Genomic DNA, 16,217 nt, shown 5'->3' on the forward strand with positions numbered 1-16,217 from the left:
TCCCCACCCGAAAGCAGAGAGGGCAGACCGGGAACAGGAGCAGGGGAGAAAGAGAAGGGTGGCGGGGACCCCGCATGCAAGGGGGATCCGGCAGGAACGGGAGAACCAGGAGAGAGGGAAGGGGAGGAACGGGCAGCAGGCGGAGAGAGAGAGAGACGGGCAGGAGGAGAGCGGACCGGAGAACGGAGAACTGGAGGTGTTACAGGCATGTTACGGGCAGGGGGCACGTTACGGGCGGGGGGGCACCGCAGGCGGAGGAGAATAAGGAGCAACAGGCGGAGGTTTCGGCTCCCTGACCGCCAACAGGTGCTGACGGCTGCGCCGGTAGACAGAGCCATCATAGTTCACCAAGTAGGAACGCGGCGAATCATCGACCCCCACCACGGTAGCGAGCTTGGAGAAACCGGTAGACGTCTGCAAGCGGACGACCTGGCCTGGCAGTAGTGGGGAGAGAGGACGGCTAGACTTGTCGTGCGAGCGGCGTTGAATTTCGTGCTTCTGAGCGATGCGCTGCTGGACGGCAGAAGGCTGCAGGACCCTGGGCACCAGAGACTGCTGGGCAATCTGCATCGGGGGGGCGAATAACACGGGACATAAGTCTTTGGGCAGGCGATTTAATAGTACAGTCTCTGGATACATTCCGAAGGTTCAGCAGCCCCTGGTAGAAATTGTCATTAGAGAGATAGGACTGTTCAAGCAGGTGCTTTGCACTGCGCACAGCGCGCTCAGCCAGGCCATTGCTCTGCGGGTACTCAGGACTGCTGGTGTAGTGATCGAAGTTCCACTTTGTAGCGAAGGCTTTGAACTCAGCGCTGGTGAACTGGCGGCCGTTGTCAGTCTGTAGCCGGACAAGGGATCCAAAAGTAGCGAAGTGGCGGCGGAGCTTGCTGATGACCATCTCCGAGGTGATGGCAGGGAGAAGGTCTACCTCGAACCAATTAGAGTAAGAATCCACCAAAACGAGGTAGTGCTTTCCACGCCATTCAAAAATGTCGGCAGCCAGCGAGGACCATGGCATGTCAGGGGCAGGTTGTTGTAGCAGCGGCTGACGCTGCTGATGTGGGGCAAGAGAATTGCAGTCCGGGCAGGAGGCCACTCTGGCCTTGATGTACTTGCCAGGCCAATAGTACTGTTCTTGGGCATGCGAGATAGTGGCGTCAGCCCCCGGATGCCCCACGTGGGCAGCATTGAAGTACAGGTCGTAGAGGGATGCAGGGACGACAACTTTGTGGCCTTTGATGATAATGCCATCGATGAGCACCAGCTCATCACGAACCAGGAAGAAGGGGTGAATGCTAGCAGGTAGAGAGGTGAGTTTGACGGGCCATCCACGCCTGATGACAGCGGCAAGCTGTTGAAGATCGGGGTCGTCGGCGGTGTGCGCAGCCAGGCGTTGGAGCTGCTTTGAAGGGACGAAAGTTACGTTCAGCACCTGTAGATCATCCTGTTCGAAGGGGTGCTGATCGTGTGAGGTCCGGGGGGCCCGGGACAGCGCGTCAGCCACATGCATCTCGGTGCCCCTTTTGTAGACGATTTTAAAGTCAAAGCGCTGCAGCTGCAGCATCATCCGCTGCAGCCTTGCGGGAGCAACGTGGATAGGTTTGTTTAGGATCGTCACCAGAGGTTGGTGATCTGTCTCGACAGTGAAACTGTTGCCAAACAGGAAGTCTCGAAACTTTGAACAAGTGAACACAACTGCCAGCAGCTCCTTCTCAATCTGCGCGTAGCGCTGCTCCGTGTCTGTCATGGTCCTAGAGGCATAGGAGACCGGCTGTAGAGAGCCATCATTGTGCGGCTGCAGGCAAGCAGCACCCAGACCAAAACGTGAGGCGTCACACGTCACTACCACCGGACGCTTTAAGTCGAAGAACCTCAGAGTGGGTGTGCTGATCAGTCTTTTCTTTAACAGGTCGAAAGCCTGCTGGTGGTTTCGGAACCAGGACCAGGCAATGTCTTTTCTAGTAAGCTGTCTCAGGGGTGCGTTGAGCTCGCTGAGGTCAGGAATGAACTTTCCCAGGTAATTGAGCATGCCCAGGAAGTGCTGTTGACCGGCAATATCAGTGGGGGCAGGCAGTTCAGAGATGGCGCTCGTCTTCTGCGGGTCAGGCTTCAACCCTTTGGCCGTGAAAATGTGGCCAACGTACGGGACCTCAGGTACACGGAAACGGCATTTTGACGGGTTCAGCTTGAGATTTACCTGCCTGGCGCGGTCAAGGATTCTGCGGAGGTTGCGGTCATGCTCAGCCACGTCTTTGCCGTAGACCAGAATGTCGTCCACAATAATCGCACAGGGCAGACCTGCAAACAGTTGCTCCATGGAGCGCTGGAATACCTCACTAGCGGAGTTGAAGCCGAACGGCATCCGCAAAAATTTAAACCTGCCGAAGGGTGTACCGAAGGTTGTTAAGTCAGAGGAGCGTTTGTCCAGGGGTATTTGCCAAAATGAGCTCCTGGCGTCGAGGACAGAAAACACCATTGCTTGTCCGACTTGGGCGGCGACGTCTTCAATGGTCCGCATTGGGTAGTGGGGCCGCTTTATAGCCAAGTTCAAGTCCTTGGGGTTGATGCACACCCGTATCTCATTCTTTCCTTTCTTCATTGTAGCGACCATAGTGGAGACCCACTCGGTGGGCTCGCTGACTGACGCCAGAACACCCATATCAACCATGTCCTTTAGCATAGCCTCTACCTTGCCCTTCATGGCGAATGACACTCTGTGCGGCGGGCGAATTACAGGCATCACAGAGAGGTCGGTTGCAATCTTGTACACTAGCGGCAGTTTGCCCAGCTTACCGTCAAAAAGGTCTGGATATGCGGATAGCGGATCCATCACAGCTTGAACCTCGTGAACTGTCCGGTCGAAAGATACCAGACCGAGATCCTGGCAGGTCTGGTTGCTCAGCAAGGTGACACAGTCACAATCCAGAACAAAGAACGACAGATCACAGGATGGTTTCTGCAGCACACAGTAGAAAGTGGCCCTCCCCACAGGTGTTAATTCCTCTCCCCCATAGGCACGCAAAACAGAGCGATCGGCAGTCAACAGCTCATTCTTTCTTATCTTGTTGAACAGTGATGTTGACATAACATTCACTTTTGCACCCGTATCCAGCTTAGCAGAGAGTGACTTGTTATTCACCGTAATGAGCACAGAAGGATCGGGGAGGCTAGAGAGGCTGTGAAGGAGAGTGTAAACACTTGATTCAACAGTGGCTGAATGGGAGAAGCCAGAGGGTAATGGTGGATGGCTGTTTATCGGGTTGGAGGCAGGTGACTAGTGGGGTGCCTCAGGGATCTGTGTTGGGTCCTTTGTTGTTTGTCATGTACATCAATGATCTGGATGAAGGTGTGGTAAATTGAATTAGTAAGTATGCAGATGATACCAAGATAGGGGGTGTTGTGGATAATGAAGAGGATTTCCAAAGTCTACAGAGTGATTTAGGCCATTTGGAAAAATGGGCTGAAAGATGGCAGATGGAGTTTAATGCTGATAAATGTGAGGTGCTACACCTTGGCAGGACAAATCAAAATAGGACGTACATGGTAAATGGTAGGGAATTGAAGAATACAGTTGAACAGAGGGATCTGGGTATAACCGTGCATAGTTCCTTGAAGGTGGAATCTCATATAGATAGGGTGGTAAAGAAAGCTTTTGGTATGCTAGCCTTTATAAATCAGAGCATTGAGTATAGAAGCTGGGATGTAATGTTAAAATTGTACAAGGCATTGGTGAGACCAAATCTGGAGTATGGTGTACAATTTTGGTCGCCCAATTATAGGAAGGATGTCAACAAAATAGAGAGAGTACAGAGGAGATTTACTAGAATGTTGCCTGGGTTTCAACAACTAAGTTACAGAGATAGGTTGAATAAGTTAGGTCTTTATTCTCTGGAGCGCAGAAGGTTAAGGGGGGATCTGATAGAGGTCTTTAAAATGATGAGAGGGATAGACAGAGTTGATGTGGACAAGCTTTTCCCTTTGAGAATAGGGAAGATTCAAACAAGAGGACATGACTTCAGAATTAAGGGACAGAAGTTTAGGGGTAATATGAGGGGGAACTTCTTTACGCAGAGAGTGGTAGCAGTGTGGAATGAGCTCCCAGTGGAAGTGGTGGAGGCAGGTTCATTGGTATCATTTAAAAATAAATTGGATAGGCATATGGAAGAGAAGGGAATGGAGGGTTATGGTATGAGTGCAGGCAGGTGGGACTAAGGGGAAAAAAATTTGTTCGGCAAGGACTTGTAGGGCCGAGATGGCCTGTTTCCGTGCTGTAATTGTTATATGGTTATATGTTATATGGACTCTCCCATGGAATGTTCCATCGCAGAGTCATGGGCAGCGTCTGCAGTAGACTGAGAGTCCATCTCACTATCAAGTTGCTGAAGGTTGTTTAAGATTTGCCTAGTAGCTGGTGGAACTTTCCCACGGGAACGGCATGCGGCAGCAAAATGATTTAATTTCTTACAGAAATTGCAGGATTTTCCGAAAGCCGGGCACTGAGACTGAGCGGGGTGGGCATAGTTACAATTCGGACACTTAGGTGCCCGCGGGTCCCGAGATGGACGGGCGGGTCGCGGTGTAGGACGGGAACTGTCCTGCGAACGTCGTGGCCCAGTAACACCAGTCAGATTGACAGCGCGGCCGTCAGATCCCCTCACCCCATGTATAGGGGTTACCACCTCAGCGATGCGACACGCATGCATTGCCTGAGTCAGTGTCAGGTCAGGTCTCTGCAGCAAATCAGCACGTAACTTCTGGTCTAACATGCTAGTAACTAGAATGTCTCTGGTGAGCTGGTCACACATATTTTCGAAATGGCACCGCTGAGCAAGATAGCGCAGGTCAGCGATGAAACACTCGACAGGCTCTTCTGGCTGTTGCTTCCGCGTGAAGAACCTGGACCGCTCCAATATGCGGTTGGATGGCAGGTCGCAAATCTCGGCAAATTTACGTAAAAGACATACCGGGTCGTCGGCGGACTCAGCTGGCACGGCGATCTGGCCGTTGGCATCCAGGACCTCTGGATCATAAACGAAAGCTCGAGCTCTCTTCATGGCATCTGGACCTGCTAGATTAAGCAGGAGGGAGGCACGGACCGCAGCAGGGTCGTTTCTGTGCACAATATTGACATAGTGAGTGAAGTCCATCACAAACGTAGTCCATCGCTCCGCAATGTCCGCATCAAAGACAAGGGGAGAGGGTTTCCTGCACGAGGAGGCCATCAGAACTGATAGGGAATACCGGGCAAATTATAAAATAAAAACCGGTAAACGGGAGACGCGAGTCTAACTAACTATCTGACACCATGTAAAGGAGTCTAGTCTGACACACTGTAACCTTTACTAGAGTCTTTAATATAGCACATGGCACACACGTCCCAGTACTGGCTGCATCCAGCCTTCAGGCGTACCAGGACAAAATGGGAGGAGGAGAAGGGAGGAGATCATAGTTATACTGATATGAGAGGGCGTGTTAATGGTGATGAGGTAGCTACATTATAGGTTGCATGCATAAACCATCTACAACTGATGACATCACATTGGCTCGGCTAGCAGTGATCAGCTTCACTGAAGATTTCATCCTATATTTCACGTTATTCGTGATTAAAGCTTTAAAAAATGCCAACTATCACTAGATGTTTACATATTCTGATTCACATTTTCCCCCTCTATGCAGAGATCACCTTCAGGATATGGCGGACCAATTGAATAACTACTTTGGTTCCGTCTTCACTAAGGAAGACATAAATGATCAGCCGGAAATAGCAGGGGCCCGCGAGGAATTGAGTGAAATCCAGGTTAGTCGGGAAGTGGTGTTGGGTAAATTGAATGGATTAAAGGCCGATAAATCCCCAGGGCCAGATAGGCTGCATCCCAGAGTACTTAAGGAAGTAGCTCCAGAAATAGTGGATGCATTAGTAATAATCTTTCAAAACTCCTTAGATTCTGGAATAGTTCCAGAGGATTGGCGGGTAGCAAACGTAACCCCACTTTTTAAGAAGGGAGGGAGAGAGAAAACGGGGAATTACAGGCCAGTTAGCCTAACATCGGTAGTGGGGAAACTGCTAGAGTCAGTTATTAAAGATGGGATAGCAGCACATTTAGAAAGTGGTGAAATCATTGGACAAAGTCAGCATGGATTTACGAAAGGTAAATCATGTCTGACGAATCTTATAGAATTTTTCGAGGATGTAACTAGTAGCGTGGATAGGGGAGAACCAGTGGATGTGGTGTATCTGGACTTCCAGAAGGCTTTCGACAAGGTCCCACCTAAGAGATTAGTATACAAACTTAAAGCACATGGCATTGGGGGTTCAGTATTGATGTGGATAGAGAACTGGCTGGCAAACAGGAAGCAAAGAGTAGAAGTAAACGGGTCCTTTTCACAATGGCAGGCAGTGACTAGTGGGGTACCGCAAGGCTCAGTACTGGGACCCCAGCTATTTACAATATATATTAATGATCTGGATGAGGGAATTGAAGGCAATATCTCCAAGTTTGCGGATGACACTAAGCTGGGGGGCAGTGTTAGGTGTGAGGAGGATGCTAGGAGACTGCAAGGTGACTTGGATAGGCTGGGTGAGTGGGCAAATGTTTGGCAGATGCAGTTTAATGTGGATAAATGTGAGGTTATCCATTTTGGTGGCAAAAACGGGAAAGCAGATTATTATCTAAACGGTGGCCGATTGGGAAACGGGGAGATGCAGCGAGACCTGGGTGTCATGGTACACCAGTCATTGAAGGTAGGCATGCAGGTGCAGCAGGCAGTAAAGAAAGCGAATGGCATGTTGGCTTTCATAGCAAGAGGATTTGAGTATAGGAGCAGGGAGGTTCTACTGCAGTTGTATAGGGTCTTGGTGAGACCACACCTGGAGTATTGCGTGCAGTTTTGGTCTCCAAATCTGAGGAAGGACATTATTGCCATAGAGGGAGTGCAGAGAAGGTTCACCAGACTGATTCCTGGGATGTCAGGACTGTCTTATGAAGAAAGACTGGATAGACTTGGTTTATACTCTCTAGAGTTTAGGAGATTGAGAGGGGATCTTATAGAAACTTACAAAATTCTTAAGGGGTTGGACAGGCTAGATGCAGGAAGATTGTTTCCGATGTTGGGGAAGTCCAGGACAAGGGGTCACAGCTTAAGGATAAGGGGGAAATCCTTTAAAACCGAGATGAGGAGAACTTTTTTCACACAGAGAGTGGTGAATCTCTGGAACTCTCTGTCACAGAGGGTAGTTGAGGCCAGTTCATTGGCTATATTTAAGAGGGAGTTAGATGTGGCCCTTGTGGCCAAGGGGATCAGAGGGTATGGAGAAAAGGCAGGTACGGGATACTGAGTTGGATGATCAGCCATGATCATATTAAATGGCGGTGCAGGCTCGTAGGGCCGAATGGCCTACTCCTGCACCTAATTTCTATGTTTCTATGTTTCTATTACAGATTAAAGTTAAAAAGAAATCAAAATACTTTGAATTTAAAATAACCAGCTTCAACTGATGACTTCACAATGGCTCAGCTAGCAGTGATCAGCTTCACTGACTATTTCATCCTATATTTCACGTTATTCGCAATTAAAGGCTGAAAAATGCCAACGTTCACAAGATTTTTACTGTTAAATTCATTCCTGCCAGCTTCCAACACACTTCGATCCAATGTTGCAATACAGGAACACTCTGAATTTTTCATCTCACAGGAGGGGAGGGCAAATTGCTTTTGCAACACACAGGGCAAGTGCATTTAGGGGCACTTGGTCTAGTGTATACTAAAACTCTGATCTTCCACATGTGTGTATGTGGTTGTCTTTACATCTTCGCAACAACACTACAGTTATGATTACATTTTTACATATTCCGATTGACATTTTTCTCCTCGAGGCCGAGAGCACCTTCACCGAACATTTTATGCTTTATTTCTCTACATATTACTGATTAAACTTTAAAAACGTCAAAAGACTTTGAATTTAAAATGACCAGCTTCAACTGATGACATCACAATGGCTTGGCTACCAGTGATCAGCTTCACTGAAGATTTCATCCTATATTTCACGTTATACGTGATTAAAGCTTTAAAAATGCCAACTTTCACAAGATTTTTACATATTCTGAATCGCATTTTCCCCCTCTAGGCGCCGAAAAATAAACCGCTGGAACAAAGGACGAGCCCGGAGATGAAGTCGGGACCTGCCCGGAGATGAAGTTGGGACCAGGACTGGAGACTGTGGTGGCCAAACTGACAGCTGCAGTCTACAGCCAGGCTCGGGCTGCGTACGAGAACCACGCCGAGTTCCAGGCCCAGGCGCTGTTCTATGACCTGGGTAGGTGCTGCCTCTACCCCCTCCTTCTCTACCCCCTCCCTCTCCCTCCACCTCCCTCTCTACCCCGCCTGCGCAGTTGGGGGCTGCATGTGTGGATAGGGTAGGGGATGGGGAAAAGGAGCAAATGAATAATCATCTATCTATCTATCTATCTATCTATCTATCTATCTATCTATCTATCTATCTATCTATCTATCTATCTATCTATCTATTTCTGTTTTCTATCTTCTGTATCTATATCTATCTTCTATCTATATTATTACTAAAACTCTCATCTTGTCCTCTTCCGGTTTGCGTTGTTTTTAAATTTGCACTAAAACGGTACCCTATATCGCTAGGATTTTTTCGCCATCTTACTCACCGTTCTCCTCTGCTCCAAGTGCACCAAGTTTTGTGAAATCAGTGAAATTTTACAAAAGTTATTGGTCTGTTCTTCTCCGGGACGGTGACATCCCTTCCGGCACCCACTATCCAGCGCCTAGAATAAAGCTGAAGGAGCAGAGTATGGGCTGTGTTTCGTGGGCGGGGGCTGGCTGTGTTCGCGGGCTGGATGTGTTCACGGGCTGGATGTGTTCGCGGGCTGGCTGGGGGCTGGCTGTGTTCGCGGGCAGGGTGCAATTGGAATTTTTTTTAAAGCCCACTTCTGAGGGAGGCAGGAGAGTGCTAGCAAGTCAGTTGCTTGTCTTCTCTATCTCTGATGAAGCTCCTGGGACGTTCAGCACTACCTATGGGTCCAAAAAGCCCTCAACTGTGTGGAACTTTGCGAATCACCTGTTGGGATATTCCCAATGATAGAAGATGTACAAACCAGGTGGCTCACCAGTTATCAATTCTGTTCCATTAATTGGAATTGATGCATGTGAATCACACACAATGTGTAATTCACATGCACAAAAAATCAAGCCAACAATTTTCAAGAATATCTCAAGAGAACAGTCATACTTCAAATTTACCATAGAATGTACAAATGTCTGGCACTCGCGGAGATGTAAAATTTTGTGAAAGTACATTGTAAAACATGAGCTTTCAGTTTATACATCTACATTAACATGTCTTAACAATATCTTAATATATTGTTTATAATTAAACATCCTCTACTACAATAGCAGCATCATTTTATCATACCGGTTCTTCTGGACCCTTTGATTTTGATAGATGAATAAAATATTTAATCAAGGTTTCATTTAGAAGATGTATTGAATCCTCTGTTTCAGAAATCTCCGTAAAGTCAGTATCATGGTCATTCCCAGAATAGTTTAACCATTCTAATCCTATAAAAGACATCGATGGAGTTCCGAGTTCTGTCACACAAAAAAAATTAATAGGTTAAACACATACAAAATCTTGGATAGCAGGATTACTCGCATTCAATTGTAGTAGCCAAGATAGCCAAATCCATTTTTTTACCCTTTATTCATTTTTCAAAAAGAATTTTACTCTGTATTAATAGCTTAGATGAAAACATGAGTTTTGTGACCAAATGTGCCAAGTATACAAAATTAAGTGGAAAAACAAGCTGAGAGGAAGACACTAAGAGTCTGCAAAGTATCCAGATAGACTAAATGACTGAAAACAAATTTGGCAAATGCATTCCAATGGGGAGAAATATGAGTTAGAAACAATTGAAAAACGAAATACTGTTTAAATTGAAATTGTCAGTACAATACAGTTGTATAGAGGGATGCAGTTTAGAATACAAGAACTTCAAAAGTGTACAGTAGGTACTTAAAAGAGTAAATAGAATACAATCAGTTTCTGCTTTAAAGAGTGAATCCACAATGCAAATTGGATATAACACCATTGAGGAATTAGGGAACACTATTTATATTACATAGGCCGAATTGTTATAACCAGAGACTCACTTAAAAGTTGCTTTGGAAATTGACAAGCGGGGTGGAGATACCCAAAGTGCGGAGTAATAAGAAGGAGAGAGGTGGTGGGGCCATTAGACATTCCAGTAGAAGTTCAAAGAAAATCGGCAGCAGCGAAGAGAGCTGGTTAGAGGGAGTGAAAGAAGTAAGAAATGGAACAATAAAAAACCTGCTGTTAGATCGATTACTCCATAACAGGTACGTTTGATTTGTTTTTACCTCAATTTTCTGGTTTTGGCCTGCTCAGGATGACCAGCCCATACTGATTGCAGGCTTTTATCATGCACAGAATTTTGTGAAAATGATGATGAAATATACATTGCATGCCATTTGAGTAGTGAAAAAAAACTGGCTTGGGGAAAAAAAAGGTTGTTATAGTGATCCTCTTGCTCGTACCCCCCCCCACCCCCCCCTCCCTTTTACCATTCACACAGTTTTTTTATTGCCAGGTTTCCGAGGAATACAACTATCATGTTATAGCAGAACTACTTGTATATGCTTTTATTGCGAAAAGTATGGGGTATACAAGTAGGAATGCCTTGCCACATGGTTCTGATGAGCCTGGAGTTTTTGCATGTAATTTTTGTCTCCTTATTTAAAGAAATAATGTACTTGAACTAGGGGCATTTCAAAGAAGGTTTACCAAGTTGATTCCAGGGATGAAGGTTGACATGAGAAAAGGTTGAACAGCTTCAGCCTATATTCATTGAATTCAGAAAAATGAGAAGTTATCTACCGTATTTCCTGGCAATGATGACGCCATTTTTATCCCTAGAATAAGGCCCGAAAATGTACCTGCGTCTTGGAGGATGAAAGTTAGATTGTCAGCCAAGAAAGATAGACTTGGCTATCCCTCAGTATAGTGGCTGTAAAAGGACAACTCCGCTGGGGGGGGGAAGAGTTCCTTCCACAGTGTGTGGGGAATCTGGCCCGGGTCAGCACAACTGGGCTGCCAGGAGTGAAGTTCTCGGGACGGCAGGAGCATTGAGAAGGAGGGGGTCGGGGATTATGCCAGCAACTCACTCAGTAGCTCGGTTGGCTGCGAGTGGCCGCCGGGACCGGACAGCGGAACTGCAGCTAGACCCAGGGCTCGCAGGCAACCTGGGAACTGCAACCATCCACTCACAAACATGGGTTCTGGCCCCTATGCAAAAAAGGTTGCCGACCTCTAGACTAAACCAAACCCTTGATCCTGTCCCGCCAGCCCTTTTTTCAAAATTTAACAATTCAAAATTGGGGAGCGTCTTCGACGCAGGTGAGTCTTCATTGCCGGGAAATAGGGTAATTGAAACATGAGATTTTAAGGGAAAGGTTATTTTACTTTGTAAAGGAATCTGGAACTACAGGGCCAAGTTTCAGTGAAAGATGTTGCCCATTTAAAGTGGAAATGAGGTCAGATATCTTCTCTCAGGGATCATGAATTGTTAGAAGTCTCTGGGTTAGGTAGCTACAGAGGCTCCCCAACTAAATATATTCAATCATTGAATATATTTAAGGCCGAGATAAAAAAAGGTTTTGGACTAAAAAGGAATCAAAATTCCAAATTAACCGTTACTCACATAAGTGACTTAACCATTCCTCGATTTAAATGAATTGGGACATACTCACTGAAACAAGTCTGACTGAGTGCAGGAATAACCATGCCTTGATTTATGGCATTTATAATTTAAAAACAGATTCTGTGATCTGCTTATGTAAATATATGAAAGCAACAGACTTATACCTCAGAAAATACCTACTTTTTTCATATGCTTAGGAACAAAAAGCCATGTATTTTGGTGACTTCTTTGCCCCAGTTATTTTGCCATTTCCTTTGTTAACTGGAAACTATTGAGTGGACACCCCGTTGTCAGCCACAGAACAGAGATCAATGCCAGAATTATTCTGATCTGTCTAGTCCCAGTGGTTGAAGAGTGTTTAGAAACATAGAAACATGGAAAAATAGGTGCAGGAGTAAGCCATTCAGCCCTTCGAGCCAGCATGATCATGGCTGATCATCTAAAATCAGTACCCCATTTCTAATTTTTCCTCCTATCCCTTGATTCCTTTAGCCCCAAGAGTTAAATCTTATTCACAGTATGAATTCAATTCTTCTGATAGTATACATGATTTTCAATAAAACAACTTTCAGAAAATTGCAAGAACCTACACCCTATGTGGCCTGCTTTGACCGCACTATATAACCTTTGGCTCTATTAATTTAGCTACACAAAGAAAGAGTTAATCGTGGGTTTGCGCACTGATACTAACCAAAGGGTATTAGTAAATTCTACTTTCAAATAAAACTGTCAATGATCAAAAAAATCTCAAACACTGAAAATATCCCACTCATTCTGTCTGCAAAATACATCAATTTTCAGGAGAAGTACAAGTGATCCAAGTTAGGCACAAATAGCTGGAATAACTTAGCGGGTCAGACAGCATCTCTGGAGAAAAATAATAGGTCACGTTTCAGGTCAAGACAATTCTTCAGTCTGAAGAAGGGTCTTGATCCGAAACATCACCTATTCCTTTTCTCCAGAGATGATGTCTATCACCTACAGGCCCGTACAAAGCTTTCCAAAAAGGGGGGTGGCATGACAGGATTACAAAAAATGTAATGTGAAATAGTGTGCGCGCTACGCACATCATGAGCGCGAAGCGTGAAGTCCCTCAATGCCAGGGTCCAGGACTCGCTTAAAGGCCCTGGAAGCTCTGGGGTTTTAGATGCTCTCTGATGCATTCTGAGCCTTATTGTGGAGCATTTTTGTACCAAATTTATGACCAATATTCAGAAATTAACAGGGATCTGAGAAGTAGCTTTTTCACACAAAAGGTGCTGAGTGTATGGAACAAGCTGCCAGAGGAGGTAGTTAAAGCTGGGACTATCCTAATGTTTAAGAGACATTTGGACACATACATGGATAGGACAGATTTAGATGGCTATATGGGCCAAACTCGTGTGAGTGGGACTAGTTTAGATGGGACATGTTGGTCGGTGTGGGCAAGTTGGGCCAAAGGGCCTGTTTCCACACTGCATCATTCTATGACTAAAATGTTAATAAGAAAAATGAATGTAGATAAGTAGAGCAGATTTGAAAGAGGAGTAAAATGTAAAGGCAGAGAGAGGTTTATGGGTGAAAAGGAACATAGGAAAGGAGGGGGGAGAGTGGGCTTGGGCAGATGGGTGAAGGGAAAAGAGACACAAAGTGCTGGAGTAACTCAGCGGGTCAGGCAGCATCTCTGGAGAACATGGATAGATGACATGTCACAGAGTGCTGGAGTAACTCAGTGAGTCAGGCAGCATCTCTGGGGATTATATTTTGGGTCAAGACCGTTCTCCAGTAATATTCATGATGTGGCATGCATAGACATTCCTGAATGTTACCCAAACCATAGTGAGCTACTTTGTTATGGTGCTTGCCCTCTCCTATAATGTCTCTGCTGCCTTGGGTGATGCAGGACAGGACACAAGCTTTGGGATATGGTGTGAAGCTGTTGCCGTCTGTCCCAGCCTGGTAAAAACCTAGATGGAGTGGATGTGGAGAGGATGTTTCCACTAATGGGAGAGTCTAGGACCAGTGGCCACAGCCTCGGAATTAAAATACATTCCTTTAGGAAGGAGATGAGCAGGAATTTCTTAAGTCAGAGGGTGGTGAACTGTGGAATTCATTGCCACAGACAGCTGTGGAGGTCAAGTCAATGGACATTTTTCAGGAGGAGATTGATAGATTCTTGATTGATACAGGTGTCAGAGGTAATGGGGAGAAGGCAGGAGAATGTGTTTGAGAGGGAAAGATAGATAGAGCCATAGAGTGATACAGTGTGGAAACAGGCCCTTCGGCCCTGCATGCCCCATCTACATTAGTCCCACCTGCCCACGTTTGATCCATATCCCTCCGAACCTGTCCAATCCATGTACCTGTCTAACTGTTTCTTAAATGTTGCGACAGTCCCCGCCTCAACTACCTCCTCTGGCAGCTTGTTCCATACACCTACCACCCTTTGTGTGAAAAACATACCCCTCAGATTCCTATTAAATCTTTTGCCGTTGCCCTTAAACGTATATCCTCTGCTTCTCGATTCACCTACTCTGGGCAAAAGACTCAACCATATCTCTTCAAATCATGATTTTATACACCTCTATTAGATCATCCCTCATCCTCCTGTGCTCCATGAAATAGAGTCCCAGCCTACTCAACCTCTCCCTATAGCTCTGGTCCTCTAGTGCTGGCAACATCCTCGTAAATCTCTACTGTTATCTTTCCAGTTTGATGACATCTTTCCTATAACATGTTGCCCAGAACTGAATACAATACTCTGAATGCGGCCTCACCACCTTCTTATGCAACTGCAACATGACCTCCCAACCTCCATACTCAGCCTGACCCGCTGAGTTACTCCAGCACTCTGTGAAACGTCACAGAACAGGGCAAGATTAGCAAGTTTGCTGATGATACAGAAGTTAGTGGTTTTGCAGATAGTGAAGATGGTTGTCAAAGATTGCAGCAGGATCAGGATCAATTAGCCAGGTGGGCAGAGGAATGGTTGATGGTTGCATGGTTCCTTGAAGGTCCTGTTGCAGGTTTATCAGGTAGTCAAAACGTATTTTGGCACTTTGACCTTCATCAGTCAGAGTATTGAGTACAGAGGTTTTGAGGTCATGTTGCAGTTGTATAAGACGTTGGTGAGACCGCATTTAAAATATTGTGTTCAGTTCTGGGTACCATGTTATAGGAAAGATGTTAAATTGAAAAGAGTACAGAGATCCCATCCTGGATCAGTCCAATCGGGGTTGTGTCGTCCGCGAACTTAAGAAGCCTGACAGAGGTGTCTGTGGAGATGCAGTCATTGGTGTGGCGGGAGTAGAGGAGAGGGGAGAGTACGCATCTTATGGTGCTCCTATGCTGAGCATTTGCGGGTCCGCGATATGCTTTCCCGTCTCACATGCTGCTTCTTGTCAGTCAGAAAGCTGGTGATCCACCGACAGATGGGTTCAGTCAACTCAGAAAGTTTGGAGCGCAGTAGCTCTGGCACAATGGTGTTGAATGCAGAGCTAAAATCAACAAACAAAATCCTTGCATTGATTCAGATTCAAATTCAGATTCAACTTTAATTGTCATTGTCAGTATACAGTACAGACAACAAAATGCAGTTAGCATCTCCCTGGAAGAGCGACATAGAATATGATTTCAATAAATAAATCTATTTACATGCATACAGTCATAGTGTTTTTCCTGTTGGAGGAGTGTCCGGGGGGGAGGTGATTGGCAGTCACCGAGGTACATTGTTGAGCAGTGTAACAGTCGCAGGGAAGAAGCTGTTCCTGGACCTGCTGGTCCGGCAACGGAGAGACCTGTAGCGCCTTCCAGATGGTAGGAGGGTAAACAGTCCATGGTTGGGGTGAGAGCAGTCCTTGGCGATGCTGAGCGCCCTTCGCAGACAACGCTTGCTTTGGACAGACTCAGTGGAGGGGAGCGAGGAACCGGTGATGCGTTGGGCAATTTTCACCACCCTCTGCAATGCTTTCCAGTCGGAGACAGAGCAGTTGCCATACCATACTGTGATACAGTTGGTAAGGATGCTCTCGATGGTGCAGCGGTAGAAGTTCACCAGAATCTGAGGAGACAGATGGACCTTCTTCAGTCTCCTCAGGAAGAAGAGACGCTGGTGAGCCTTCTTGACCAGAGTTGAGGTATTGTGGGTCCAAGAGAGGTCATCGGAGATGTTGACCCCCAGGAACCTGAAGCTGGAAACACGTTCCACCTCCGTCCCGTTGATGTGGATAGGGGTGTGCGTGCCGCCCCTAGACTTTCTGAAGTCTACAATGAGCTCCTTGGTCTTCTTGGAGTTAAGGGCCAGGTTGTTGTCAGCGCACCATGCTGCTAGGAGCTGGACCTCCTCCCTATAGGCCGACTCATCGCTGTTGCTGATGAGGCCAATCACCGTTGTATCATCTGCATACTTGATGATGGTGTTAGTACCATGTACAGGTGTGCAGTCATAGGTGAAGAGGGAGTAGAGGAGGGGGCTCAGCACACAGCCCTGTGGAAC

At 46.3% G+C, this 16,217-nt stretch overlaps 2 protein-coding genes across 2 annotated transcripts in view; both read right to left on the reverse strand.

Annotated features, from left to right (window-relative positions):
- LOC129696066 (transient receptor potential cation channel subfamily A member 1-like) overlaps positions 1 to 16,217 on the reverse strand; it is a 135,326-nt gene that overhangs the window by 103,602 nt on the left and 15,507 nt on the right. The window contains exon 3 of the mRNA XM_055633474.1: positions 9,439 to 9,614. Coding sequence (XP_055489449.1) covers positions 9,439 to 9,614 — 176 coding nt within the window. The remainder of the gene's footprint in view (positions 1 to 9,438; positions 9,615 to 16,217) is intronic.
- LOC129696693 (uncharacterized) overlaps positions 3,552 to 16,217 on the reverse strand; it is a 181,965-nt gene continuing 169,299 nt past the window's right edge. Inside the window, exon 2 of the mRNA XM_055634817.1 lies at positions 3,552 to 6,269. Coding sequence (XP_055490792.1) covers positions 4,293 to 5,222 — 930 coding nt within the window. The 5' untranslated portion in view covers positions 5,223 to 6,269 and the 3' untranslated portion in view covers positions 3,552 to 4,292. The remainder of the gene's footprint in view (positions 6,270 to 16,217) is intronic.

The sequence above is a fragment of the Leucoraja erinacea genome, chromosome 4, assembly GCF_028641065.1.
Source record: "Leucoraja erinacea ecotype New England chromosome 4, Leri_hhj_1, whole genome shotgun sequence".
NCBI classification, from domain to species: domain Eukaryota; kingdom Metazoa; phylum Chordata; class Chondrichthyes; order Rajiformes; family Rajidae; genus Leucoraja; species Leucoraja erinaceus.